At 42.3% G+C, this 27103-nt stretch overlaps 1 protein-coding gene across 1 annotated transcript in view; it reads left to right on the top strand.

Moving 5' to 3' along the window:
• The window catches only part of MSH2 (mutS homolog 2), a 77612-nt gene that overhangs the window by 7639 nt on the left and 42870 nt on the right, over positions 1-27103 (top strand). Inside the window, exons 4-6 of the mRNA XM_020794767.3 lie at positions 4869-5015; positions 7907-8056; positions 11872-12005. Of these exons, the coding sequence (XP_020650426.3) occupies positions 4869-5015; positions 7907-8056; positions 11872-12005 (431 nt within the window). The remainder of the gene's footprint in view (positions 1-4868; positions 5016-7906; positions 8057-11871; positions 12006-27103) is intronic.

Below are 27103 nucleotides of genomic sequence, written 5' to 3'. Positions count from 1 at the left end.
GCGTTTCGCTTACCGATCTTCGCAAAACGAAGCCCCGACGATCAGCTGTTCGGCGGACAAAATGGCAGCCGGAAGCTCCGTAATGGCCGCGTGCAGCATTTTCGCGCCCTCCCCTCGCTTAACGAGGGCGCGAAAATGGCTGCCGGCCATAGGAAACCTCGCTGAACGGTGAGTAAAGGAGCCTTTTGGAACGCATTAAATGATGTTCAGCAATGTTTCGCTATAGCGAAGGTTAATCCGGAACGGATTAACCTCGCTATGCGAGGCACCACTGTACTTTTGTTTCAAAAATTGACAGTTTAGTTGAAATGTTGGAGAGGGTCATTAAAGCTGCTTCAAATTGTTGCCTTCCTCCCAAGACCTATTAAGTTGGCTGAACCTGTGGGGAGATAGTGATGCATTTGTCCTGGTTTCTGTTCAGTGGCTCGAATATCAAGGTGAGATCATGGTGTAACGTTTGTGTTCCTCACTTTGCAAACTTAGATTTCCTCCATGGTTCAGATAATTGTTCTTGCCATGTTACAGACATCTGCTTTCTTTCCACCATGCACAGAAGGCTGCTGGAAGCAGATGATGTTTCTCCAATTCATACTCTAGTATAAGGAAACAGGGGAAAAGCACAAGACATAGGAACAGAGAGACTTGCCTAACAATGAGTCGAGCCATTGGTTTGTCTAGCCTAGTTTTATTAACTCTAGTTGGCAGTGACTCTTTAAAATTTCAGGCAGCATTCTTTTCTAGCCTTACCTGGAGATCCGTAGTATTTCTTGGTGATTCCTGCCCACCTACTGACCTGGCCTGATCCTGTTTACTTTTGAAATCAGAGAAGATTGGTGCATTCAGGATCGTATAATGATGCTCTTTCACTTTTTAATCCTTCTCAAAGCTGTTGTGTCAGTGACAGGTATTGCTCCTGCTGGATCTGGCCAGCAGAGGTGGTGGTGAAGGACTGTCCTGGACAGGAATAGCACAGACTCTAATCCTGTTTCTGTCCTCCAAATTTACCGCAAGAAAGGTTCATTTTTAAAAATGTGTTTTGTGATGTCCTGCCTTTCCACTGTAGAAGGTGGTCAAACAGTGTCACCTAGACAATTTTTTTAAAAAGAAAAGATGTTCGATAAGCAGTGAGCACCAGTACAGGTTGAAGTCCATTTTGAAATTGTCTCTTCGTACCATTCTTGATAGCAGTGAGAGTGGGAACTATTTATAAATGAGGGGGGTTTCTGCTATACAGTGGGGTCTCTACTTAAGAACTTAATCCGTATTGGAAGGTGGTTCTCAAGTTGAAAAGTTCTTATGTTGAATCTGCATTTCCCATAGGAATGCATTGAAAACCATTTAATCCGTATCTGCTCTTTTCCGTCCATAGAAACTGCAGTGGAACCTCAACTTAATCCGTTTTGGAATGGTGTTCTTAAATTGAAACGTTCTTAAGTTGAAGCAAAATTTCCCATAGGAATGGACTGAAAACCAGTTAATCCGTTCTGGCTGTTTTTTTGTTATGTAGAGATGTGTTCATACATTGAAGCATTAGTTCCCATAGGAACTAATGCAAAGCTGGTTAATACGTACTCTACCACTAGGGGGAGAATTTTTTTTTTAACCTAAGATGACCTAAGGTTAAAAAAAGAGCAGGAAAGGTTTTTTTTTTCCTGTTCTTATCTTGGATTTCTGTTCTCAAGTAGAAGCAAAATTTAGCAAATGGAGCTGTTCTTAAGTTGGATTGTTCTTAAGTAGGGACGTTCTTAAGTAGAGACCCCACTGTATTTTAGAAACAATACAAGAGGCTGCTTCTTCTGCGTACCCTTCAAACAGTTTTCCACAAAGAGTGATGTCAACAGGTATAACATTTCTACCTGCCCTGTCTTCTCCTTAAGAAGGATAGCTATGCAAGCCAGGAAAAAAAATCTTCTAGTTGATTGTCATTATTTCTGCCTTCCTTTCTCCAAACTGATGTCCAAATCAAACTTACATTTGTACTTAACTAATTCAGCTTAGTTTAGTTTCTTCATCCAATGACTGAAGGTACAAAGCACAGAGGTTGTGGATTTCTTTTTGGACGTATCTTATTTGCCTTTAGCAATTCATAATTTCCGCCTACAGCTTTTCAGCTCTTATCCATGTGTCCTTGTCCACCACAAAAGTCTAATAACGTTAATCTTATCAAATGTACATCAGTATAGAGCCCCCATAGTACAAACATTCTAGCTGCCACTTCTTAATAAATGTTATTTTTATCTTATTCTTGCTTTGTACTATCTTTGTTAACACTAAATCCAGTATCTTTATTTCATCAGGTTAGAACAACATACAAGCTGCTTTTTTAATGGGCCTTTTGCTGCCATCTAGAAATTTAGATTAAATATTGCCACTGTATTCCTTTCTGAAATATGTTGACATCTCTTTATGGCCAATTCTTTTCTTTCTGACAGATTTTTTTTTTTGAGTTCACTAACCACCAATATATTAATCTTCTTTGACAGTGGTATTCTCAAGAGGACCTCTCTCACAAAGAGCTGAATACCCAGAAAAATTCAGAATGAGCTTATCTTTCCCTCCAGCCATCTAGCAAGTTCATGGGATTTGTTGGACGGCACATTCTTACGTAATGTGCAGAGAATTAGATAAGGAGAGGAAACAGCTGCCTCTTTGCTTTCTTAGCCTTGAAGAGTATAAACTGAACGAGGCATGGGTTTTCTCAACACACATAGTGACATGACACAAGACCCAGTTACAAACAAAATGCTTTTCTCTCAGGCATGTTATACATAATGTGTATAACATTGTAAGATGTGTAATGTATTCAGTCATGTACGCAGTGATGGAGTACATATTTATTTTCATAAACAGCTTAATAACAATACACTTGGGTTCCAACAGAAAAGTTTGTTTTGCAAGGAATTAGAATGAATTATGTAGAATATTTGAGATAGGACTATTTTCTGGAATTGATGTGCATTCCCTAGTTAGGTTTGTGGTTGAATTGTCAGATGTCTCATGTTATATATATTGTGAGAACTTTTGCACATGTTTGAGATCATTGTTTTGCATGTCATTTTGGCCTTGAGCTCTTTTGGCCTATGTCTGTTTTTCTGGCCAAACAGAAACTCCTCCTTTTGATAGTCTGAGGCTGTTGTGGCTGGCACTAAGACCAAGAAACCCTTACTTGACTTGGTGAGAAAGCAAGGAGAATTTTTCCTCATAGCTTCGTGACTGAGGTATCTGGCTGCAGAATCAGAGGTTGGGAGTGCAATTCTCCACAGGGCATCCAGGAGAAGAGTCAGTCTGTATAACTTTAGGCAAACTGCCCAGTTCCAAGATGGCCCCAGAAAAAAGGAATAGTAGACTACTTCTGAGTACTCTCTATGTTTAAAACCAAAGGGGCACCACAAGTTAGAAACAACTTGACACCCCAAAAAGAATTATTAATATTACGGTAAACCAGCAGTCCTTGAAGTATGTGCCATGCTGTTTGTATAGCCTTCAGGAAGCCAAGTGTGGCCCTCCACATTTTTGAAAATGTGGTTATTTTTCAAGAAGCCCCCTTGATCCTCTGAGGACGCAGGATTTAATGAAACCAGACTTTGGGTGTGCCTGAGGTGTTTTAGGGTTCCGATCCCTTCAGATTTTGAAGCAAGTCCTCTTCTAGTTAAAAAGGAAGTCGGGGCAAGCATAGGGAAATTGTGGTGGGCCTCAATACTGTTCGTAGGTTGTGTTTTTTCAAAAGTTTCCCCATGCGTTCTGTGACCCCTTTGATGTATGGCAGAAATACTTTATTTGTGGGTGGCTGTTTTTCCTCTTCAGTTTGGTATTGTTTTCTTGGTTTGATGGCTCTTTTGATTTCATTCTTGGAATAGCCATTTGCCCGTAGGGCCCAGTTCAGATGGTGTGAGTTCAGTGCTGGAAAATTGAGCTTCACAGTTCCGATTTGCACGGTCTACCAGTGTTTTGATTATGCCTCTTTTTTGCTGTGTGTGGTGGTTGGACATGATTTAGAAATTCTTCCAGTTTTTTTTCCCACCGTGGTTTCCAGTTCCTTTATTAATTTTATTTAGATTCTTCATAGTCTAAAACTGGGAGCTACTTACCAATGAGTTTTACATGGTCATGTGCTGTTAGTATATATCCAGTCTTAGGCATGTTTACTTGAAAGTGAGCTGACTAACTCGCTTAATCCCTGGTAGATTTAGGGTTTCAGTCTTGTGCTGTTATCATCCATCTCTTTACTTTAAAGCAAGTCCCAGTGAGTTTGAGCCTTATTGGTTTAAAACTGGATTATATGCATTTGTGGTAGAATATACCAAATGGGCGGGATATAAATCAATCAAACAAATAAATAAATAAATAAATTTTGTTGCTTATAAATCTGTTTTTAATAATGCTTTTATCTAGCATTTTTCATATAATGTTAATTCTTTTTAAATATTTGAATAATTTACTGCTTTTAGCTTTTAATGTTGTGTTTCTAATGATGTGCTTCTGTACTCCAAATTGTTGCTCTGCCTCCATGATGCTCTCTTCTTCTTTCTCTTTTCTCACCGTAATGAATAATCCCAAGAGTCCAAGATTACAGTGATTTCTTTAAAGAGAATTGGCTTCCTCTTGTGATTCACTGCTTTCCCCATTCTATGTACTCTTCTGATCTTTGCTGAGCCCCAGCTTGCAACAAAGAAAGGAAATGGTAGAGACCTCAGGGGACATACTCTGTATTCCAGGACTCTTTATCCATTTTAGGCAACACTTCAAATAATCCCTGGAACGGTAATCCAAAAATATTTCAAAGGCGCCAAGTTTGCACGGCCCTGCATTTAGAACTAAGAGAGGCTGTAACTGCAGAGATGTTTCCACTTGTGATTTTACATGTGCAGGTCCTTCAAAGAGGAGGAATTCTGATCACAGAGAAGAAAAAGAGTGACTTTTCGACAAAAGATATTGTTCAAGACCTGAACCGCTTGCTGAAATCAAGAAGGAAAGAGCGTGTGTCTAGTGCAGCTTTGCCCCAAATGGACAAACAGGTGGGTCATTGATCTGGGAGATGGAGTTCTATAAATACATGGAATGGTGTGTGCCATCTTAGCCTGGTAGCCCTTGGCTCCAGTAAAGTTTCTGTCTGATCATCATAGTTTTGTAGCTTGAATTTAGGAACTTTTTGTGGGGGATGAATGAGAGATAAATGTCTAAACTATTTGAGTCCTCTTTTCTCTTATCACATCATATCAATCCGCTTGTCTCTGTTGGCTCACTACAACACATTAGAATAATGTTGAGAATGTAGTTTGACCATTTAATTATATCAGGACCTCTAGACATTTTACGCATGAAGAGATCCAGCCAAAATTTAAAATCTCTCTATCTTAAATGGAAATGTGCCCGAGAACGTGACGTGGTAATAACGAATAGAGAGTTGATGTTGCAGAGAAATTCATGGAAGTTTTGAGATCACTAACGTTTTGAAGTTCCTCCATAAATTTGAGCAGTTTCTAGGGGAACATCTACTGACATAAGATAGATTAAGAAAACTGCTCATAGGCAACTGAGGTGCTGTCCTGGCGTTATAGGGTTGCTAAAAGGAGGAAAAGAACTCTCAGACTTCTAGGCCAGTGTTGTCTACCCTCACCCCTGTAAGCTCTTTGAAATCCCAAGGTCAGGACTCTCCCATCACCTAATAAGGTTTTTTTTGGGAGGGCGGTGGGAGGAGTAAGTGGTTGAAACCTAAACCTTCTGCATGCCAAACAAGCATGGTTTAAGTGCTGAGCCGAAATGCCCTAAAAAGCACTTAAAAGACCTTTCAGATAAAGCATAGGCTGTCTTTTTGAAACAGGTAACAGGAAATGATGTTTCAGGGAAAGGAGCCAGTTAACTGTAATGTGCTAAATAATGAGTAGGATGACCCACGTATCAAAGTACAAAACACCCTTCTGAGTTATAGCAGAACATGGTTTAACACTCTCTTTAACATTTCCCAGCAGAATTGCAAAAGACCCGGGGAGAGGCAGTTTTGTGTGATGAGTAAGGTACACTGATGTATAAGCAGTTAGCACAAACCCCCCCTTGGTCTACCATTATTTAATTTTGTTGTCTTCCAATTCTACTTGCAATTGTTAGACAGTTGGGAATTGGAACCCTCGCTGATCTACTGCAGATCACCAGCGTCTAGATCCTGAACTGCCTTCGGGTAAAAATGTATTTCTCAAGGGTGGTGTATATGGGCATCTAATATGCCCATTTCATGTTGGACATCATGTTCATGTTGTGCTGGTGATACTTTTCTTGGTGAACTGGAGTGTTGTAGTGAGCCAGACCATAGTATGAAGGTGCATTGGTTAATTCCTAGAGATGTAACTAGACAAAAGGAGTCTTCATTAAATAACCAGTTACTTATTAAATGGGTAAAATCAACAGTTCTGATGCAAGAAGCATGCTTTCTTCGATTTTAGAAAATGCATGTATATGATCTACCAGCAGGCAACATTATAGAAGAGGCGTTCTTTGCTAAGTGGCAGAGAGAATAGGAATGCATCTTTAAAACATGCTTACCAGTTTTAGGTTAATATTAAAATATAAAATATTAATATTAATACAGTGGTGCCTCACTTAACGAGCGCACCGTTTAACGACAAATCCGCATAGCGATGAGTTTTTTGTGATCACAAAAGCGATCGCATGACGATGTTTTAAATGGGTAAACATCGCTTTGCGATGATTGGTAAGCGTTTTGCTTACCGATTATCGCATAACGATGTTTTAAAAACAGCTGATTGGCGGCTCCAAAATGGCCGCCGGGTAAACAAAATGGCCGCCCGCTGTGTTTTCACGCCCTGTCCTCGCTTACCGGTCAGCGAAAATGGCAGCCGGATGGAGGATTTCCGCATAGCGGTGAGTTCCCCCCATAGAAATGCATTAAACGTGTTTTAATGTGTTCCTATGGGGTTTTTCCCCCCGCATAGCGACGAATCCGGATAGCGACGATTTTTTCGGAAGGGATTATCATCGCTATGCGGGGCACCACTGTATATGACATGTATTAGAACCAGCCTGATCAATGGCATGTGTTTAATCAAGAAAATGCTTAAATCAATTGAAATGCTTAAATCAGTTAAGTCCAATTGATGAATTATAGCTCAGTTCCTAGCATTTTGCAGTTCGTTTCCTGGCTGCCTCCCGCTCACTTGCTGTTTATTATATTCCATGATATCCAGCAGGGGGAACCCTTAGCATAAGGCTGTGAAAGGGATGTGTCTGAGCCAAATATTATTAGGGAAATACAGTAGTTATTCTTAGAATTAGAATATTAGCAGGGACCAGCATGGAATTGTCAAATACATCACCTGTAGTAATTTCCTTTTGATGTTGATAATAATTTAAAATAGTGTTTGCTTTTTTCTTATGCTTAGGAACTTTCAGTCATGTGTACTTGTGCTGAGACAGAAACACAAGTCTCACGTATGATGTGTTTTTTTCTATATGAGACTTGATCTCTGTTAGCAAAATAACATTTTTTATCAACCCTTGTTGAATAACTTCAAACAAACTGTTCTCCGTTTTATCCCCACCTATATAATAGGATCAATGTGCCTTACAAAGCTTTACAGATAGACAAGATGAAAATAATAACTTAAATATAAATTAAATGGATGGATGGATAGATGATTAGATTAGATTAGATTAGATAACGACCTCTCTGGTTCATGTACTGTATTCCTTACCTGTAGCTTAACCCATATTTTGGGAAGTTAAGAAATGTTGTGAGTGGATTAGTTATTCTAGTAATTGTTTGGAAATAGTGCTGGCCAAACATAAACCTTGCATAGGATGAAGAACATCCAACACTAGTTTCAGCGGTACGCCAATGTCAGTCATCCAGAATATTGTATCCGGGTTTTATTTTTCTTCCCCTTCCTTCTAGATTGCCATTTCTGCCTTGTCTGCAGTGATTAAGTATTTAGAGCTCTTAAATGATGAATCTAACTTTGGGGATTTTGAACTCTCCACCTTTGAACTCCATCAGTACATGACATTGGATCATGCTGCTTCCAGAGCTCTTAACCTTTTCCAGGTAAGTCCCATGTTTTTGCCTTTTTTTTTACATTTTTCATTTTTATTCTGTTTCCCATGTCAGTCCTCCTGCTCTGAGCATGTGTGCACCTATTACGTGTTACATCCAGAGGCTTTTAAGTCGAATTAGGAGTAGTACTGCTCTCTTGGTTCCCTAGCTCAATCAGTGTGCAATGCTAAAGATTTGTCTTCATCCACCTCCTTCCTATTCGGTCATTTACTAAATTTCTACTCCGCCCATCTAGTGGCAAGCTGCTACTCTAGGTGGCTTACAACAGAAAATGAACACAAAATAACACAAGACAATGGGAAAAAAAAGACAAACTCACCCTAACCCTCTACAACAACCTAACCCTCTACAACAACTATGCATACAAACACCCAAAATAGCAACAACAATAATACAAGTTCAATAAACCATATAGTTGAACAATTAAACGAAATAGGGAGAAGGTTCTCAAAAGCCTATCTGAAAAACAGGCTTTTTTATTTGTCTTCTAAACATGGGTGGAGGGGAAGGGTGGTGTTGACGGATCCTCCACTGTGTTAGTGAACTCATAAAGAGACTGCCACCTGTAAGAAGACCCCCAGATCCTAGCTGAGGATTAATTATTATTATTATTATTATAATTAATTAGTTAATTAATAATTAATTAATAATTACTAACAAGAGTAAGAACTAATGATAGTTCTGGTTTTGCTAATTGAAAGTTAGAATGGCCAGTCTTTCTGAGAAACGGATTGAGTCAGTGGCCCTTTTATTCTGATGCTGCAGTCTCATATGTTTTTAATAGTAAATTTCACCTATGTTTCATGATATTGTCAGGCAGTATTTTTGAGAGGGCATCGGGGTGGGATTGACCACCATGGGAATGCATTTTTATTTGTCCTGTTTACAGCCTACTCTAGTCATGTCTGGTGTGCTTAATTTGTTTATGAGCACCAAAGGTGAGGGTATGTTACGCAGAAGCACGTGTATGTGTTAAGCTTTTATAAATAAGCCTCCTGTTGCATGTCAGAGCTGATATCTGTCTTGCTCAGGAACACAGGACTCAAATGCACAGAATCCAGTTTTTATTCTTGTTACAAAAGAAAGGGGTCCAGTCTGTATTCTTATTGTTAGCATGATTTCAACAACTCCAGAAAGAACGGAATATGCAATTTTATTTTGAGTTGTATGAAATATATGAGCACAAGTGATACTGTACTACCTGAATCATGCTGAAACATCATTCTCTGTGATAAATAAATTTTCTAACAATCCTGAAGGGGGAAAAAAACAGACTCCAAGATTCTAGTCCTCACAATTGCAGATAGTTTCTCAGATATGCCTAAGAGATTGAATTTGGTTCTCTTCTTCACATTTATTTAAAATATTGTATTTTAAAATTATATTCTTAGAAGCATATCTGAGGCAAATGTAGACTTGTGCTTGAGAATTCGTGGAATGAGATCACATTTTGGCTTGTGCGTTCACTGGTTAAATAAATCAAAGTTGGTGAATTATAAAAATATTAATTGTGAAATCTGCTTATACGTGCATATGCAAAACTGCTTGTGAATCACAGTGTTTTGAAGGGGAAAAAACATGTTTTTAGGTGGCATACATACATGTGCATCACTGTGGGCACCTTAGAGGCATTGCCAGCTGTTCTTCATAAATGTGGCAATGAATCTAGAGAGAGCCCTTTTAGCCTGCAGCTTTCCCTGTACCATTGTTTGTTTTTATTTGTTTTAAAACAGACTTTTAAATAGGGAGAAATATTAAAATCAGGGCTATGCTAATGGTTTCCCTGCAAATATTTTGGGGAAAGGGGGCTTTGGGGGACTGGGATAGCTTTGTGTTGTGTTCTAAAAGACCACCCCAATAATTGCACTTTGGAGGACATCGCAGAGTTACTACTGTAGTTCCATTTGGCTTCTGGCTAGTTGCTGCTGTTTTCCTTTATTTATTCCAAAGGGCTCTTTCTCCCTAATAAAACCAGAGTCATCCTGCAGCCCAGTGAGATTGGCCGCACAATGTCTTTGTTACAAAGGAGATTTTTCAAGAGAATGAAACAGTTTGGACGCTGTAGGTAGCCAGCACTGTGCAAAAATTGATGATGGAGCAATGCTGGGCAAAGTCATGGACAAATTATTAGTGCACCGAGATGGAAAACCTGGTGCCCATCAGATGATGTTGGGTTAAGCTTTCACTCATCTTGGCCAGTTGGCAGGAATTAAAGGTATTGTAACCTAACAATATCTAAAGGTTACTGGGTTGCGCCGCTGCAGCCTTAGTTTTTAGTGATCGATATATGCAAATACAGTGGTGCGTCGCACAGCGTGGTGCCTCGCTGTGTGAAACATCGCTCAACGGAAAGTAAAAAGCCATTGGAACGCATTAAACATGGTTTAATGTGTTCCAATTCAGCCGAATACTCACCGTTGTGCAATGTTCCGGGATGGCCGGCAGCCATTTTCGCGCCCTCCCCTCGCTGAACGAGGGCGTGAAAATGCTGCGATCAGCTGTCTGGCGGGTCCAAAATGGCCGCCGGAACAGCCGAAAGGGCCAGGCGCAGCGTTTTCGCGCCCTTGGTAAGCAAGGGGAGGGCGCGAAAACGCTGCACGCAGCCATTTTGGCTGTTCCGGCAGCGTTTTCGCACCCTCCCCTAGCTTACCAAGGACGCGAAAACGCTGCGCCTGGCCCTTTCGGCTGTTCCGGCAGCCATTTTGAAGCCGCGGAACAGCTGATCAGCGGGTCGCAAAGCGAAGGTCGGTAAGCGAACCGCTTACCGACCTTCGCTCTGTGAGTTTTCCCCTATCTAGGTGCCGTTGCGATTGCAAAAACGGCATCGTTGCGCAGATTCGTTGCTCTACGGAGCGACCGTTACGCGAGGCACCACTGTATATACAAATTAAGGGGGTTCGATTGGTAAAACATAGACAAATTCAGGCACCTTCTGTTGTTAAGCATCATGAGCTTACTTCCAACGCGTGGCTACCTAGTGGGGTTTTGCACTGGGCAAGAAGTTTGGAGGAGTGGTGTACCCCTGCCGTCCATTCTGGGAGCTTCCGTAGCCCAACTAGGATTTGAACCCAAGGCTCGAGTCCTGGTCCGACACTTTACACCCTACACCACATTAGCTCTTGTAGAAACCTTTAGAGCGCTGTTAAAATAAGCATTGTGCTGCGTTGCGAGATCAAGCAGGCTTTTAGAAGATGATTGTGTTTGGAAAGTAGAGGTTTTATCCACCTGATAGGTCAGTATTTCCTTTAAGATGAGGAAAGGCTGATTGTATATAAGTCACATTATGAAGCTAGCAGGGATGCTTTCTAGTAGTATTGATCTTGAGATTTACCCCTGCAGAGCCCTGTACTTCATTTCAAAGCAATAAGTGTCTTTATTCGTTTTTGAGAAAAGGCTGCTCTCTGATTTTGCTTCACAGTTTGGCTTCCGGCTCCTCATTTTTCGCGGGATGTAGTGTGCTTATGGAGACATACACGGAGGGGAAATATTCTACCCTCTGGTTTGTCCTCCCTCCCTTCCGTACTTGTTTCTCCATCCGGCTTCTGTGTTTTTATTTTGCTGCTGGAAAGGTAAGCTGAATTTCCAGGCTGCCTGCCCAAGAGTTCTAGGGTGTTATATGGAAATAAATGAAATCAGAGGCAGGATTAAAGTGCAAAATGCCTATCTCTCCCCCCCCTTTCTCCCCCCTGCTTTCATCTTTTCTTCTAGACAGGTGAGAAGGGAGTTAGTGCAACACAAGAAATTCTGGGCTTTTGTGATTTTCTGCCACATTTTATACATATGTATTTCCCCCCCCCCCCTTTCAGGGTTCATCAGACGTTGCCCAAGGGACGCATTCTTTGGCTGGATTGCTCAACAAGTGTAAAACGGCACAGGGACAGAGGCTGGTGAACCAGTGGATTAAACAGCCCCTGATGGACAAGAAACGAGTAGAAGAGAGGTAAATAAAATAAAATCAGGGAGGAGGTGCACGACATCAGGGGTCAGAGACCTTTTCTGCCCCCCACACCTACCACTGCAGGTTGCATCAGTCCCAGAAATCACAATTTTCAGATGCTTTCATTTTTTAAATGAAGACAAGAAGCACATGGATGGTAGTGGAAATAGAGCTTTATTGAAACTCTGCTTCCTCAGTCCTTTGGATTTTAAAAAATGGAGACTCAGATGGCTTGTCATTGTTGCTAGGTGCCAGCAAGTGGTTTCCAACTTAAGCCAACCCTATAAATTAGTGATTTTTCAGAAGGTCTTGCAAATGAAAAGCGGTGGCTTCTTTTATCGAATCAGCCCGTCTCCTGTTCTGTTCTGCCTCTTTTCTGCTACTTTCAACTTTTCCTAGCATTATTTCCCCCTAGCATTATTGTCGTTCTTCCTGTGTATTGTCTTATGTGATTATCACAGTCGTGAGATAGATGGACACAGAGGAATACTTGGCAGAAGACTTGCACTTTAAACATTCTGTAATGTTTTTATTCTGTATTTTGTTCAAGGCAAGCAATTTAAGGCAGTGAGGATTTCAACGTTTTGTGAATGTAGACTAAGAGCCTTGTAGTCTTCATTTGATCACAGCTTTGCAAAATTACCTATTAGGAGAGAGGAATATTTTAAATTAAATCTGGAGTTCTCCTTCAGAACCTTTAAGAAGCTTGCGTCTCGAAATGTAATATCACTTGCTGTCGGGGGAAAAAAACTAAGTCTGAGTGCCTTGTTACATTTGTTTTGAAGTATGCTAACAAGAACTATTCAGGAACATGTTAAGGAACATCTCCAGATGGTGTTAGTACAATGGTGCCTCGCTTGACGACGTTAATTCATTCCAGCGAAATTGCTGTAGAGCGAAATCGTCGTCAAACGAAATAAAAAAAAACCCATTGAAACGAATTGAAAACCGTTCAGTGCGTTCCAATGGGCTGAATACCTGCTCGTCCAGCGAAGATCCTCCATATGGTTGCCATTTTTTGGTCCCTGTAATGCGAGGAATCTGTCCCTAACACAGTGGGGAGCCGTTTTCTTCAGCCGGTGGCCATTTTGAAACCCGATGATCAGCTGTTTGCTGATCATTGCTAAGTGAAACAACCCCGTCTAAACATCGCGAAGCAATCGCAAAAGCAATTGCAAAACTTCAACGTTAAGCGGATTCGTCGTAAAGCAGGGTAATCGTCCAGCGGGGCACAACTGTACTTCTCCTAACACTGGAGTAAGCTCTTCAGAACTTCCTGCATCAACAAAGTGTGCACACACAGGAAATCCTGTTTGTGTAGATTGGGATATTAAGGAACAATTGCAATGTGAAGTCTACAGTGTTTGAGGCCGTATTTGTCTTTAAATATAACTATTATATGTATGCATGGGCCTGCAATTTAATTCTTGGTTTTCACAGCACATGTAAACAGTGAATGGGGGAAGGACTGAGTCCCCCTCTTTGGATGTGTTTGAAAAGAAAAATGTGCAGTGTGCCTTTCATACCTTGGTGTGTTGACTTTTTTCCCCAGGTGTAGTTTTAATTTTGCTCTCTGTCAACAAATCCAGTATGCAATTGATGATGTGTGTCAGTTCTAGTGTTGGAACCTCATACTGAATGTTTCATAAGAAATGACCTTAAGGCCGGATTGCCTAAGAAAAGCTAGTCATCTCCTCTGGGAAGAAGTAATGCCATTTATGTGTATATGATTGCCTTATATGTTTGCATTCGGTCACAGATAATGGGAAATGATCCTTGCATCAGCCAGTATGTCTGGCGATGAATATAGGAGATAATTGCTTATTGAAGAGAAAGCATAAGTGCATTTCAGTATAAGAAAGGGAATTGATCGAAGGAATCCTGCTAAGGCTGGAAAATATGTGCATGTAATTAAGGACAGAGCCAGTGCAGGTTAATGGCAGGGTGGACCTGATTTAAATCAAATTGATTTAAACCACAATTTAAATCTGGATTTAAATCAATATGACTATTTTTTAAAAATCCACCCAGATGGATGGTTAGAGTGCTAGACTGGTGTTTGAATTAATTAATTATGAAATATTAAATTATTTATATTTTATTATATATTTATTTATTTTATTTGCGAAATCCAGACTCATATCTCCTCTGAGCTGCGAAACCCTCTGAGAAGTGTTGGCTGAGTTGCTCTCTGTCAGCCTGACCTACCTCATGGAGTTGTTGTTCAAGTAGATCAATGTACAGTGGTGCCCCGCATAGCGACGTTAATCCATTCCGGATTAATCATCGCTATTCGGAAACATCGCTAAACAGAACTAAAAACCCCATAGGAACGCATTAAACGAAGTTTAATGCGTTCCTATGGGGCCCAAACTCACCGTTCAGCGAAGATCCTCCATAGCGCCGCCATTTTCGCCGCCTCAGTAAGCGAGGAAACCGCGCGAAAATGCTTGCGGCGGCCATTTTGGGCACCCGGCGGCCATTTTGGAACCGCCAATCAGCTGTTCTAAAAACATCGCAATGTGATTATTGTTAAGCGAAATGCTTACCAATCATCGCAATGCGATGTTTTCCCTATCTAAACATCATAATTCAATCGCATTAGTGATCTCAAAAAATAGATCGCTATGCGGATTCGTCAAACGGTGCGCTCGTTATGCGAGGCACCACTGTACTGTCGTACCCCAATATCTGTTGAATCACTTATCCACAGTCTGAAAAATATTAAAAGAAAAATCCCGTATTAGAGAGGGGATATTCATGTTCGTCTCTCAAGGAAGACAAATGCAAATATCGCCGCTACGGGTGGTTGGGCCTGTTGGATCCTGGGCTGGGCTTTTCCTGGTGTGCATATTCGTTGTTAATAATATCACTCAATTCACAGATGTCGCCTGGCTGTCGCTTCCCTGCCTTGCTGTGCTTGTGACCACTTGGCAGCTGAGTGGGGAGACTTGTCATCCCGCCTCCTCGCTGGAGTGGTCAGCGGTGCAGGGAGGTGGGGAAGACCAGCTGGGCCACTGGCACAATTGGCACAAGGTTACCAACTATGGACACTTGCACCATGCAAAGTCTGGTAAGTGGCTGATTTTGAGGGGAGGCAATGGACCTCGGCTGCACCTGTGGTGCCATGCTTTGTATTCATAACCCTGGGGATACGAATACGAAGCTCCCATGCCTAATATATAATTCTAACAATAAAGATACCCGAACTGGCCACAAGAGGGAGCAAGAGACCATGTTATGTACTCTAGTATTGGGCTGTGGCCTTGGCAGGACTGGGCCGCGGAGACAGATCTCTGGGTCCCCGCATGCACTCCCCCCATGCATGCCCACACGCACACATAGCATGCCTGTGTGTGTGTGTGCCCCATGCAGGGACCCCGCCTCCTTCAGCTGGTCCGCAGTTTGGAAAAGGTTGGCAACCACTGATGTATAGCATTTGCGAGAGAAATATATTTCTATGGTGTCGTTACCAGAACTGGCAGCTAGAGGGAGCAAAAGACCATGCTATGTTTATTGTTCGCTATTGTACAATAATAGTCTTTGCTATAATCCAGTGGTTCCCAACCTTTTCCAAGCTGCAGACCGGTTTGGGGGATGAGGCCTGTGTGCAGGCAGGGGCGAGCACCCCCTGCATTAGCGGAGGGTGGAGCAAGGCGAGCTTGCACGCATGCATGGGGGTCACCTGTGGGGGTGGGTGGGCCATATGTGCAGGGGGAGGAGATCTGTCTCCGTGGCTCGGTCCTGCCAAGGCTACAGCCCGGTACTAGGCTGAGGACCGGGGGGTTGGGGACCCCCACTATAATCTAAGCGAAATTCCCCCATTTAGACCATTGTTTTGCGATTGCAATTGCGATTGCAAAAAGATCGTTGTAAAGCGGATTTGTCATAATGCAGGACAATTAAGCGAGACACCACTGTATAATATGTAGTGACATATAAGGCAGCTTCCAGTTATCCAGTTGTATGAGTACCTCATATTTGGTTGTGATTACTTTCTCCTGAAATCATTGGGACTTAGTTGAAATGAATAATTTGAATATATGACCCAATGAATTTTCTGGTCATTTACAGACTGTACAGTGTGGGTACTATGCTTAAAATATTTAGTTTCGTTGTGACTTTTTACATGTGTACTAGAGATCATTCTTATACAGTGGTGCCTCGCACAACGAGCGCCCCGTAGAGCGATGAATTCGCTCTACGGGGACGTTTTTGCGATCACTAATGCAGTTGCAGAGCGACGGCCCCAATGGGCGAAAATCGCAGAGCGAAGGTCGGTAAGTGGTTCGCTTACCGACCTTCGCTTTGCGACCCGCCGATCAGCTGTTCCGCGGCTACAAAATGGCCGCCGGAAGCCCCAAAATGGCCGCGCGCAGCGTTTTCGCCATTTTCTTTCCGTACAGCGATGTTTCACACAGCGAGGGTTAATCCGGAACGGATTAACCTCGCTGTGCAAGGCACCACTGTACTCCTATCTCTATATGTTTTAATACTATTTAAATAGTGATTGCTATTAGAGATTAGATATTCATATTTGTTTACAAATACAAATATCCCTGTGCAGCTGGACCTAATGAGTGTTGGGCCTGTCCACTCACGCTTCCTGCAGCAGTGCTGGGTCCTGCTCATCCTTCTGATGGTGCCCGGAGTGGCACTTTCTTCCTGCTTGTCCGGCCACTCAGCAGCCATGAGGGGAGAGTCGTTCTCCTACCCCCATCTCTAATTGCTATATTACACTAAACCGAATATTCCCTAGACCCTGATAACTGGGAAACCAGAGTACATTTAAGTTGATATTTGACCTTTTAAAAAAAGTCCTGTTGATTTACAACCCTGGTTATACAGAGGGCCGAAATTCGAATTCAGCTGAAGGCTGTATGAGTCATTTGTGGGTAAACAAAAAGAGTGTTTAATGCCAGTCAGAGCCCCTGCTGAGTTTTTACAGTGAGTTCATGATTTTAGCTCCAGAAATATGACTGCTTGGTACAGTGAAATTCTGGAAATTTGATCTGTTGTAAATATTAATGAGCATAATAATTTTTGAATTTACCTAAAATATATTTTTTTGATTCAGAGCCGACTTCCCCAAGCTGGTGCCAGCTGGAGATACAGTAATGGGATTTGTATCCCGTCACATTGGGGAAGACCCCTTGATCTTAAGCAGTCTAATAGCCGGAACAGTTTGACTCCCGTACCTTTTAGCTTTTATATTGCGATATACAGTGGTGCCCCGTATAGCGAGGTTAATCCGTTCTGGATTAACCTTCGCTATGCGAAAACATCGCTGTACGGGGCAGGAAAAGCCTATTGGAACGCATTAAACTTAGTTTAATGCGTTCCAATAGGCGCCCAAACTTACCCCTCCAGCGATGTTTTCGCAGTCCGGCGGCCATTTTGGAGCCGCCAATCAGCTGATCGGCGGCTCCAAAATGGCCGCCGGATGACCCGAAATGGCCCCCGTCAGTGTTTTCGCGCCCTCCCCTTGCTTACCGAGGTCGCGAAAACGCTGCGGGGGGGCATTTCGGGTCGTTCACAGCCATTTTAATGGCCGCGGATGACCCGAAAAGGCCCCCCGCAGCGTTTTCGCGACCTCGGTAAGCAAGGGGAGGGCGCGAAAACACTGACGGGGGCCATTTCGGGTCATCTGGCGGCCATTTTGGAGCCGCCAATCAGCTGATCGGCGGCTCCAAAATGGCCGCCGGACGCCCCAATCGTCGCAAAGCGAGTGCGGCGATTGGGGCAGCTCCGTATAGCGATCCCCAAAAAGGGATCGCTATACGGATTCTTCGTTGTACGGTGCGCTCGTTAAGCGAGGCACCACTGTACTGTATTTTTGGCTCCATAAGACACACCAATTTTTTAGGAGAAGAAAACGAAAAAAAATAATCTGGTTTCTCCTCCTAAAAATTGGTGAGCCTTATGGATAGGTCCGTCTTATGGAACATACCCTAGGACCCTTTGGAGGCTCACCCAGCCCCCCCCCCCGGAGGCCAGAGGGGGCGAAATCGCCACCTTCTGGGACTTCTGAAGCTTCCCAAAAGAGTCCCAGAAGATGGTGATTTTGCCCCCTCTGGCCCCCGGGGGGGGCAGGGTGAGTCTCTAAAGTGTCCTAGGGTGTGTTCCAGGACCCTTTAGAGACTCACCCTGCCCCCCCCCCCCGGGTCATGGGGCAAAATCGCCACCTTCTGAGACTCTTTTGAGGCTTGGGAAGCTTCAGAAGAGTTGTGTGATGAAGTACCGAGAGTACTGTGTGCCTTATTTTACAAGGCTGGGAGGGTGACTTGGCATTTCAGAATGGCTTTATAGCAGTGGCAGTGAACCTTTTTGGGCCTGAGTGCCCCAACTGGGGGGGGGGAACCTCAGTAGGCAGCATGCTGCGGAGGCGGCAGAACCGGAACTGGCAGAAGGGGGTATCCCGGGAATGGCGGTGCCTCGAGACCCCACTCTGGATCCACTGCCAGCGTCACCGGCTCCAGATGCTGTCCCACCGCCTGTCGAAGTGTTTGCACCACGGCTGCAGCCGCCTCTTCAGGTTTGGCTTCGGGGGAGTAGCGATCCGGCGACTTATGGCTCATGTGCCCGCAGAAAGGGCTCTGCATGCCATCTGTGGCACGTGTGTCATAGGTTCACCATTGCTGCTTTCTGGTGTGGGGCTGGAAGGCTCAACAGCAAGGAAGCTCAGAAAAGCCTGGCATTCTTAGGTGGAACATCATCGACAGCACTGGGCATTATGTCTGGCCAGTGAAAGTATTACTATCTCTGAGTGCTATAGGTTGGAGCCTGGCCATTGTGGAGAGAGCTGACATTGTGTAGCCTGGTGCTGTGCCTTAGATTAGGCTCCTGAAAGCAAAAGAGCCATGGGAAAAGCAGGAATAGATTTGTCCGTGATAGAATTTATTTACAGTGGTGCCTCGCTTAACAACGATAATCCGTTCCAGGAAAATCGCAGTTAAGCGAAAACATCGTAAAGCAAAATTTAAAACCCCATTGAAACACATTGAAACCCGTTCAATGCGTTCCAGTGGGGTAAAAACTCATCGTCCAGTGAAGATCCTCCATACGGTGGCCATTTTCGCTGCCTGTATAGCGAGGAATCCATCCCTAAGCACAGTGGGAAGTCATTTTAAGCACCCGGCAGCCATTTTGAAAACCCGACGATCAGCTGTTTTTGATCGTCGTAAATTGAAAATCGGTTCCCGAAGCAGGGAACCGATCATCGCTAAGCGAAATTCCCCTATTCAGACCATCATTTTGCGATCGCAATTGCGATTGCAAAAAGTTCATCGTAACGCGTATTCGTCGTAATGCGGGGCAATCGTTAAGTGGGGCACGACTGTACAAGGTTCTTTTCTAGTCCTGAAAATAGAGACTCTTTTTTAAAAAAAGTTACATTGGTACTCACTTCTCTTCAAAAAGTCATAAGACTTCTTCCTTCCTCCCTTCCTTCCCTCCTTTTGAAATTTGCTCCTATGTAGCTGAAATCAAGGCAACCCTCAAAACAGGCAGACACGTTGATGGCTGTGCTGTGATGTCAGATGCTACGAATGTTCTACTGAGTTGGCCTAGTTTGTGAATATTGAAAGCAGAGTGGATTTAGTTTTAAATCACGATGTAGATTTTTTTGAAAATGGATTTTTTAATGGTTTAAGTAAACATTGTTTTTTTAAAATTTAAATTGTGATTTAAATCTATTTGATTTTTTTTAAAAAAATCACTGATTTTTATGCACCCTGATTCAAAGTGAATTTTTCTGTAATAAAAAAATAAGTAAAAGCTACCATGGTTTTCCAAATTTTTGGAAGAGACAAACTGCACAACTGGGCAAATATTTATGTGTGCTCCTCCGGGAAATAAAACGATAGAAAAACAGAGGGAGATACTGTAAGTTAAGTAGCAGTGAGAAATCAATATTCTTGCTGTGCAGGGACTATTTTAATATTGCCGTTGAATAACTGTTAAATGTTTTATATTCCAATAACACTGCTTTTATTTATCTCCCAATTTTTAGGAAAAAAGGGAATGACTATGCAGAAAAAAGGGGGGAACAAGTGGTGAATTGTCATTTTCCATCCATTCATTCAATTTATATACTGCGCCACAATGCCCCTGTCTATTTCTACTGCTGTGAAGGCATTTATTACAGCTGGAGAAATCTGTTGGAATTTGACTCCTCCTCTCTCAACAGAAGGGAAGATGTCTTAAAAATAAAAGGCAATCAGAACACTGTTTGGCTTAGTGCGTGTGGCGGAGATGAATTCGGTCTTGTCTCTTAGCAGTTGAATTGTAACTGCTTCCATTTAAGATTAGCTGCCTCTTGTTTTTTTTTTCCTTCTGTTTGCCTTTTATGTTCAGCCTTGAGAAAAGAAGACTGAGAGGAGATAATATTAGCACTTTTCAAAGACTTGAAAGGTAGTCATACAGAGGAGGGGCAGGATCTGTTCTTGATCATCCCAGAGTGCTGGATATGTAGTAACGGCCTCAAGCGACAGGAAGCCAGATTTAGGCTGAATACCAGGAAAAACTTCTTAACTGTTTGAGCAGTACGACAATGGACCCAATGGCCCTAGGATATGGTAAGCTTTCCAGTGCAGGAGGCATTCAAGAGAAAACTGGACAATGATCTTCAGATCTGCTTCGATTGGGATTCCTGCACTGAGCAGGAGGGGCTGGACTCGATGGCCTTATAGTTTCCTTCCAACTCAATGATTCTACGATTCTGCATCTTAGCCTTCGGTGTTTCTATTTCTTGTTTTCTGCTTTGCAACCGTATACCTCACAAGGGGAAGCCGGCTGTTGAATTCCAGAGGAACGCAAGACTTAATCAATTTCATGTCAAGAATAAATTAAATAGGGGCAGTTTGCCCAACCGTGTCAGACAGGAAGCAGCGTTTGTGGATATTCTGCCTACATTTCAGTCAGAAGAATTTCAGTGGGTGCCATTCTTACCTCTGCAATCTGGAGAAATCCTCCTTTTTGCCTTTGTGTCTGTCATTCAGCTGCCTTACAGCTTCAGGTCTGGTGCGAGAAAGTAAGCTTCTTTTCTGTGGTGCAATGTTTGAAAATTGAACCTTATTTTCACCTCAGCCAGGGGAAGAATGTTCTTGCTCTGGCACACAATTTGAATCTGTAAACATTAAAAAAGGAAAAATAAAAGCCTGGTGTGGAAAACCCAGGAAATCACAATACTAATTAATGGAGGAAATACTCCAGTGTGGTGTAGTAGTGGATAGAGCAATAGACTTGGATTCAGGAGGCCTGAGTTCAAATTCTTGTTCAGCCATGGAAGCTCACTGGAGCTGTGGAACTGGGAAAACTACTCTTTAAAAATCTTGCTTACTTTGAAAGCCTTACTCGGGTCTCTATAAGTCAATTCCACCTTGATAGCACATAACAAATGAATGGAGACCTTCGTAATGCTTAAATCCTCTTGTGTAGCTATGCAAAATGTTATTTTTTTTCAGGCAAATTGCCTCACGTTAAAAAGTCTTTACGGACATTGTCTGTTGTGTCCTGGAGATTTCTGTGGGGATTTCATAACTTAAGGCAGTTTTCTTCCAAACTATATACCGTTAGCATTACGACAGCATCGCTAGGCGAGAAGATATTGGCTGCTGTTGTTAAACATATATTATATGAGATTTAGGAGAAATCGCTATTCCCAAGTTGAGTGTGTGCCCAGAAGCAGTCTGTTACACAATTCTGTTTAGGCCTTCCTCAGCTATTATTTTTCATCTAGCTAGAGTTGCTGTGACTCGTGGTTCCAGTAAAACCCAAACGTAGCAAAGAATCTTAAGGACAAACAAGTTTTCTGTGGCATAAATGTGCTTGGACTCTCCGTCGCTTCATCAGGCGCCTCTGCAGTGCAGTGCAGTCTACAGCAGCTTATGATAAGTAAAAAATAGTTAGCCTTAGCACGTCAAAAATTCTGGCTTCACTTCAGCAAATGGAAATGGCTTTATACAGACAGGACTATTGGAGTGAGAACATTTTTTTTCATTAGTACAAGTTCATTTGCACATAATTTTGAATCCAGATCAATAGGCAAACATTTAGGAAGTTACCATCTCCTGAAATTGCAGTTCTATGTCCGTGCAGCAATCTTTCTGAACAGATTAAAGGTGACGGTCTATAACCGTAGAATGCTTTACAGTGTAAAGTTGCTATTGATGCATCTCTTGTTAGCAGCAGCAGTATTTATTTACAGTGTTACCTCTCTAGATAGTTTTTTTTGCTAGACATTGACTTTTTGCGATCGCTATAGCGATTCACAAAACAATGATTCCTATGGGGGAATTTCGCTGGACAATATTTGGTCCCTGCTTCGCAAACCGATTTTTACTAGATGACGATTTTGACAGCTCCCTCCGCGCTTGCAAAACAGGTGTTTTCGGGGCCTAAGCTTCGCAAGACAGCGATTTAAACAGCTGATCGGCGGTTCGCAAAACGGCTTTCCTATGGCCGAACTTCACTAGACAACGACGATTCTTTCCCATTGGAACACATTAAACATGTTTCAATGCATTCCAGTGGCGAAATGCTTTTCGCTAGACAATGATTTCGCTAAACAGTGATTTCAGTGGAATGAATTATCATCATCTAGTGAGGCACCACTGTATTTGTTAAAAAGTGGTAGCCCATGCTTTCATTCTAGTTAACTAAGGCAAGCTATCAATAGAAGCACAAATTTTGACAATTATACATGATTGACTAGTATCTTAACAGTAGCTGAGGCCACATTTCATAGGGTGACAACTTGACACATTTCATAGGATGAAGTTAAAATGTGATATACTGTCTCCCACATAATGCAATCTTGAGGAGAAATTGTGAGGATTCTATTTTATTATTAAAAGAAATAAATGGTCTTGTTACCTTTTTTTTGGTGGCATTGAGGCAAATAAAGTAGGCATGTATCATTCAAAGAGTTGAGTCATCAAAGCTCAAAGTCCAGCTTATTTGTACAGCTATTTCATATACAGTACAGTAGTATATGAAATAGCTGTATATTTCATATACAGTATATGAAATATACAAAAGTACAGTGGTGCCTCGCAGAACGGTCGCTCCGTAGAGCGACGAATCCGCACAACGGTGCCGTTTTTGCGATCGCAAAAGCGATCGCAAAACGGCACCTAGATAGGGCACAATTCACAGAGCGAAGGTCGGTAAGTGGTTCGCTTAACGACCTTCACTTTGCGACCCGCCGATCAGCTGGTCGGCGGGTCAAAAATGGCTGCCAGCCGCCCGAAAGCATCGTTGAACGGTGAGTATTCAGCCCAATTGGAACGCATTAAACACTGTTTAATGCGTTCCAATTGGTTTTCTTGCCCCGTTCAACGATGCTTTCACACAGCGAGGGTTAATCCGGAACGGATTAACCTCGCTGTGCGAGGCACCACTGTATATACAAAATAATTGCTCACTTTGCTTTCTAGGCTTTAATGCAATGTGTCTTCAAATGAGCAAAGGCCAATCACAATTGGGTTGAACTTAACTATGTGTGGGTGAAGTTGTTAAAGTCCTGGGCCCTTGCTTCAACTCATTTAAACCCAGTATGTGTCCCACTTTTGTTAGCTTCCTGTCTTCACATTATATATCAGAAGGGTAAAGGAATAGAGGTTGATGTATTGCATGAAGACAGGAAGCTGACAGATTATTCACAGGTTGTGTATAAATTCATACATATATTGACAATGTTAGTTTGTCATACTTGGCTTTCAGTAGTTAAGTTTTCATTACATAATATGTGCCATCCTACTATGTGGCAAGTACCATGCATTATAGCTGCTGCTGATGATGATGAGATTTGCCATGTGCAGGAGTGGGAAAAGGTAGCTCTGGTGACTTGCAGCACATAGGCTAGGATATCTGACTTCTAATTATTTAACGCTAGCAACAACAAAAGTGCTTCTTTCCAGCCCAATTCTGAAATTGTGATGCTGAAACACAGTTGATTATCTGACAGTAGATTTTTGTACAAAAGGTTGTTGCCTCCAGTTCTGTGCTTAAAGCAAATTCTTGGCCCCAGAATTCTTTAATTATAAGCATGTGTTTTTCCACTTCGCTCTACGGTGGTACCTCGACTTACGAACCTAATCTGTGTTGGAACGGCGTATGTATGTCAAAAAGTTTGTAAGTCGAGGCAGAATTTCCCTCAGGAATGCATTGAAAACCATTTAATCCGTTTCGGCTGGTTTTCATTCGTATGTCGAGGCGCTGTTCGCAAGTAGAGGCATTATTATGCAAAGCCGGTTAATCCATACTGTACCACTAGGGGGAGAATTTTTTATTATTTTTTCTTCTTTGACCTAAGATGAACTTAGGTCAAAAAAGGGGCTTCGTTCGTAAGTTGAGGCTCCATTCGCAAGTTGAAGCAACATTTTGCAAAATGAGCCGTTCGTAACTTGAAACGTTCGCAAGTGGAGACGTTCGTAAGTCGAGGTGCCACTGTGGTTGGTGGCTTTGGGGGTTCTAGTGAAAAACAAAGTAGATACGAAAAGCTGGCAGACTTGGCCAGAAGCAGGTTAGGTTGTGGGATCTGAGTCCATGGTAGAGGCGAGCTTTCAATCGGGGACTTAATTTTGTCTCTTTAGGCTGACAGAACAAGTGTGGAAGTGTTTGCTGGAAAGCAGGGCAAAGCCTTCTCCGTTGTGCCGTGCAGGATCTGTGAGAAGTTCCCCTTGCTTCCTTGTTTCCTGGCTTTCAGGAAATAAAGACTTTCAGTGTCTTTGGATTAGAGATGGAAGAGAAATTTGCATGATCTGAAGTCTTCCATAAACGTATCTTAGGAATTCATCCTGTTTGTGATCTGCTCGACGACTAAGGGTTATCTCAGGTTTCTTTTGTCAGGAACAAAATGTGTTAGATACTTTTTCTCTTTCTTTCTTTGCATCAGAGCAAATTAAAGGCGTTGAACTAAAATGTGTGCTTTCCAGAAAGTTACACAAATTGTCTTTAGTCAGTAGGGAAAAAATGGATTCTAGAATAATTGAAATTTTCACTTGGAAGGAAGAAAAAACACCAAATTCCGTTGTTTTGTTTAAAATACATTGATTGAATAAAGAAAGCTTATTAAGCCAACATTTATGTAAATGTAATTGGGTCAACGAATCTACCGTAGGTGGAATGAGCAATTAGGTTTAGCCCCAAAATGTCACAATCTGATACAAGGTTTGGAGTGGGAAATAGTTTTGCGCCTTGTGTGATTAAATAATCTTTCATAACACGGAAAACTAGTAGGTATTCCGCTGCAGTTGACAGTTCTCTAGAAAAAGCTTCCAGAGGTGTGTTTTTACAGTAACAAAACTGCCTCTGCTTCTCTCTTTTAATAACAGTTACACAGTGGGGTCTTGACTTAAGAACGGCTTGAGTTAAGAACATTTTGACTTAAGAACCACTCTCGTAGGAAAATATTGACTTGACTTACATACTTAGATTTGAGTTAAGAACTGAAAAAAAACCACGTGGGAGGCAGGGAAAGTGCAAAATTTGAACTTTCAGTTAACTGTTGGCCAGTGAAAAGGGTGCCTGTCTGCTTCCTCACTCCTCCCAGCGTTTAGAGAGTGGATTGGGAGACAGTCTTCGGACTGCCTGGTACTGTACTGCCTGGACTGTATTTTCCCTGCCTTCCCTGAATCTTTCTTGACCTAAGAAAAAAAGAAACAAAATATTCCCCTCCAGTGGTCGAAGGCAGAATAGCAGCTTCCCATTAGTTTCTATGGACGGAAAAGAGCAGATACGGATCACATGGTTTTCAATGCATTCCTATGGGAAATGCAGATTTGACCTGAGAACTTTTTGACTTGAGAACCGCCTTCCAATACGGATTAAGTTCTCAAGTCAAGACCCCCCTGTATGCTAATAAACAGTTCATTAAACAGTTGGATGCTCTGATGTGGAGCTCCAAACTTTGATTAGATGGTGATTCTTTGAAGTTAGACTGTGGTAGCTAGCATTATGGCTCTTGACAGCAGCAGGTTTTATTACATCCCAAAAAATGCAACTTCTAAATGATGCTTAATCACTCACTCACTCTGAGCCACTAAGCATGCCAGCTGAAAAGGAATGTAAAATAGTAATGACGCCACCTTCTGTATCTTGCAAGTAAATCAAGTGCAGACTGGTTGTTGGTTTTAGTAATGCTTTTATGTGGTATTTATGTTCATTTAATTATTTATAAATATTTGAATAACATTGTTTTTAGCTTTCGACTAGATGACGGTTGTATTTTTTAATGATGTCTTGGGTCCTTTTTCAAGGAGATACACAGGGTAAAAATATTTTAAATTAATAGATTGTATCATTTCATCTCTTCCCCTTTTTTTGTTGCTAAAGTAGCAACACAATTGAGGTATAAACAGGAGGAAAAACAGTGAATGCAGTCTTGTTGTTCAGTCGTTAAGTCGTGTCCGACTCTTTGTGACCCCATGGACCAGAGCATGCCAGGCCCTCCTGTGTTCCACTGCCTCCCAGAGTTGGGTCAAATTCATGTTGGTAGCTTTGGTGACACTGTCCAACCATTTCATCCTCTGTCTTCTGTTGTCCCCTTCTCCTCTTGCCCTCACACTTTGCCAGCATCAAGGTCTTTTCCAGGGAGTCTTCTCTTTTCATGAGATGGCCAAAATATTGGAGCCTCAGCTTCAGGATCTGTCCTTCTAGTGAGCACTCAGGGTTGATTTCCTTTAGAATGGATAGGCTTGTTCTCTTCGCAGTCCAGGGGACTCTCCAGAGTCTCCTCCAGCAGCACAATTCAAAAGCATCAATTCTTCATTTTGCAGTCTTAAAGGTAAAGGTTCCCCTTGACAATTTTTGTCCAGTCGTGTTCGACTCTAGGGGGCGGTGCTCATCCCCGTTTCCAAGCCATAGAGCCAGCGTTTTGTCCGAAGACAATCTTCCGTGGTCACATGGCCAGTGCGACTTAGACACGGAACGCTGTTACCTTCCCACCGAGAAGTTGGTGGCCAAAAGAAAAAAAGGAAAAGAAAGAATGGCACATTCTTAGCGGGTGGTTGATGATGCCCCTAATTCAGCATAAGCTCCCAGCAGTACAGCGAATGATATGAAGCAATAGAAATCATAAATGCAGGAACAGTTGATGC

Source organism: Pogona vitticeps, chromosome 1 (assembly GCF_051106095.1).
Source record: "Pogona vitticeps strain Pit_001003342236 chromosome 1, PviZW2.1, whole genome shotgun sequence".
NCBI classification, from domain to species: Eukaryota; Metazoa; Chordata; class Lepidosauria; order Squamata; family Agamidae; genus Pogona; species Pogona vitticeps.
Note: the sequence above shows the minus strand (reverse complement) of the source record. Positions and strands in the feature narration are given on the sequence as shown.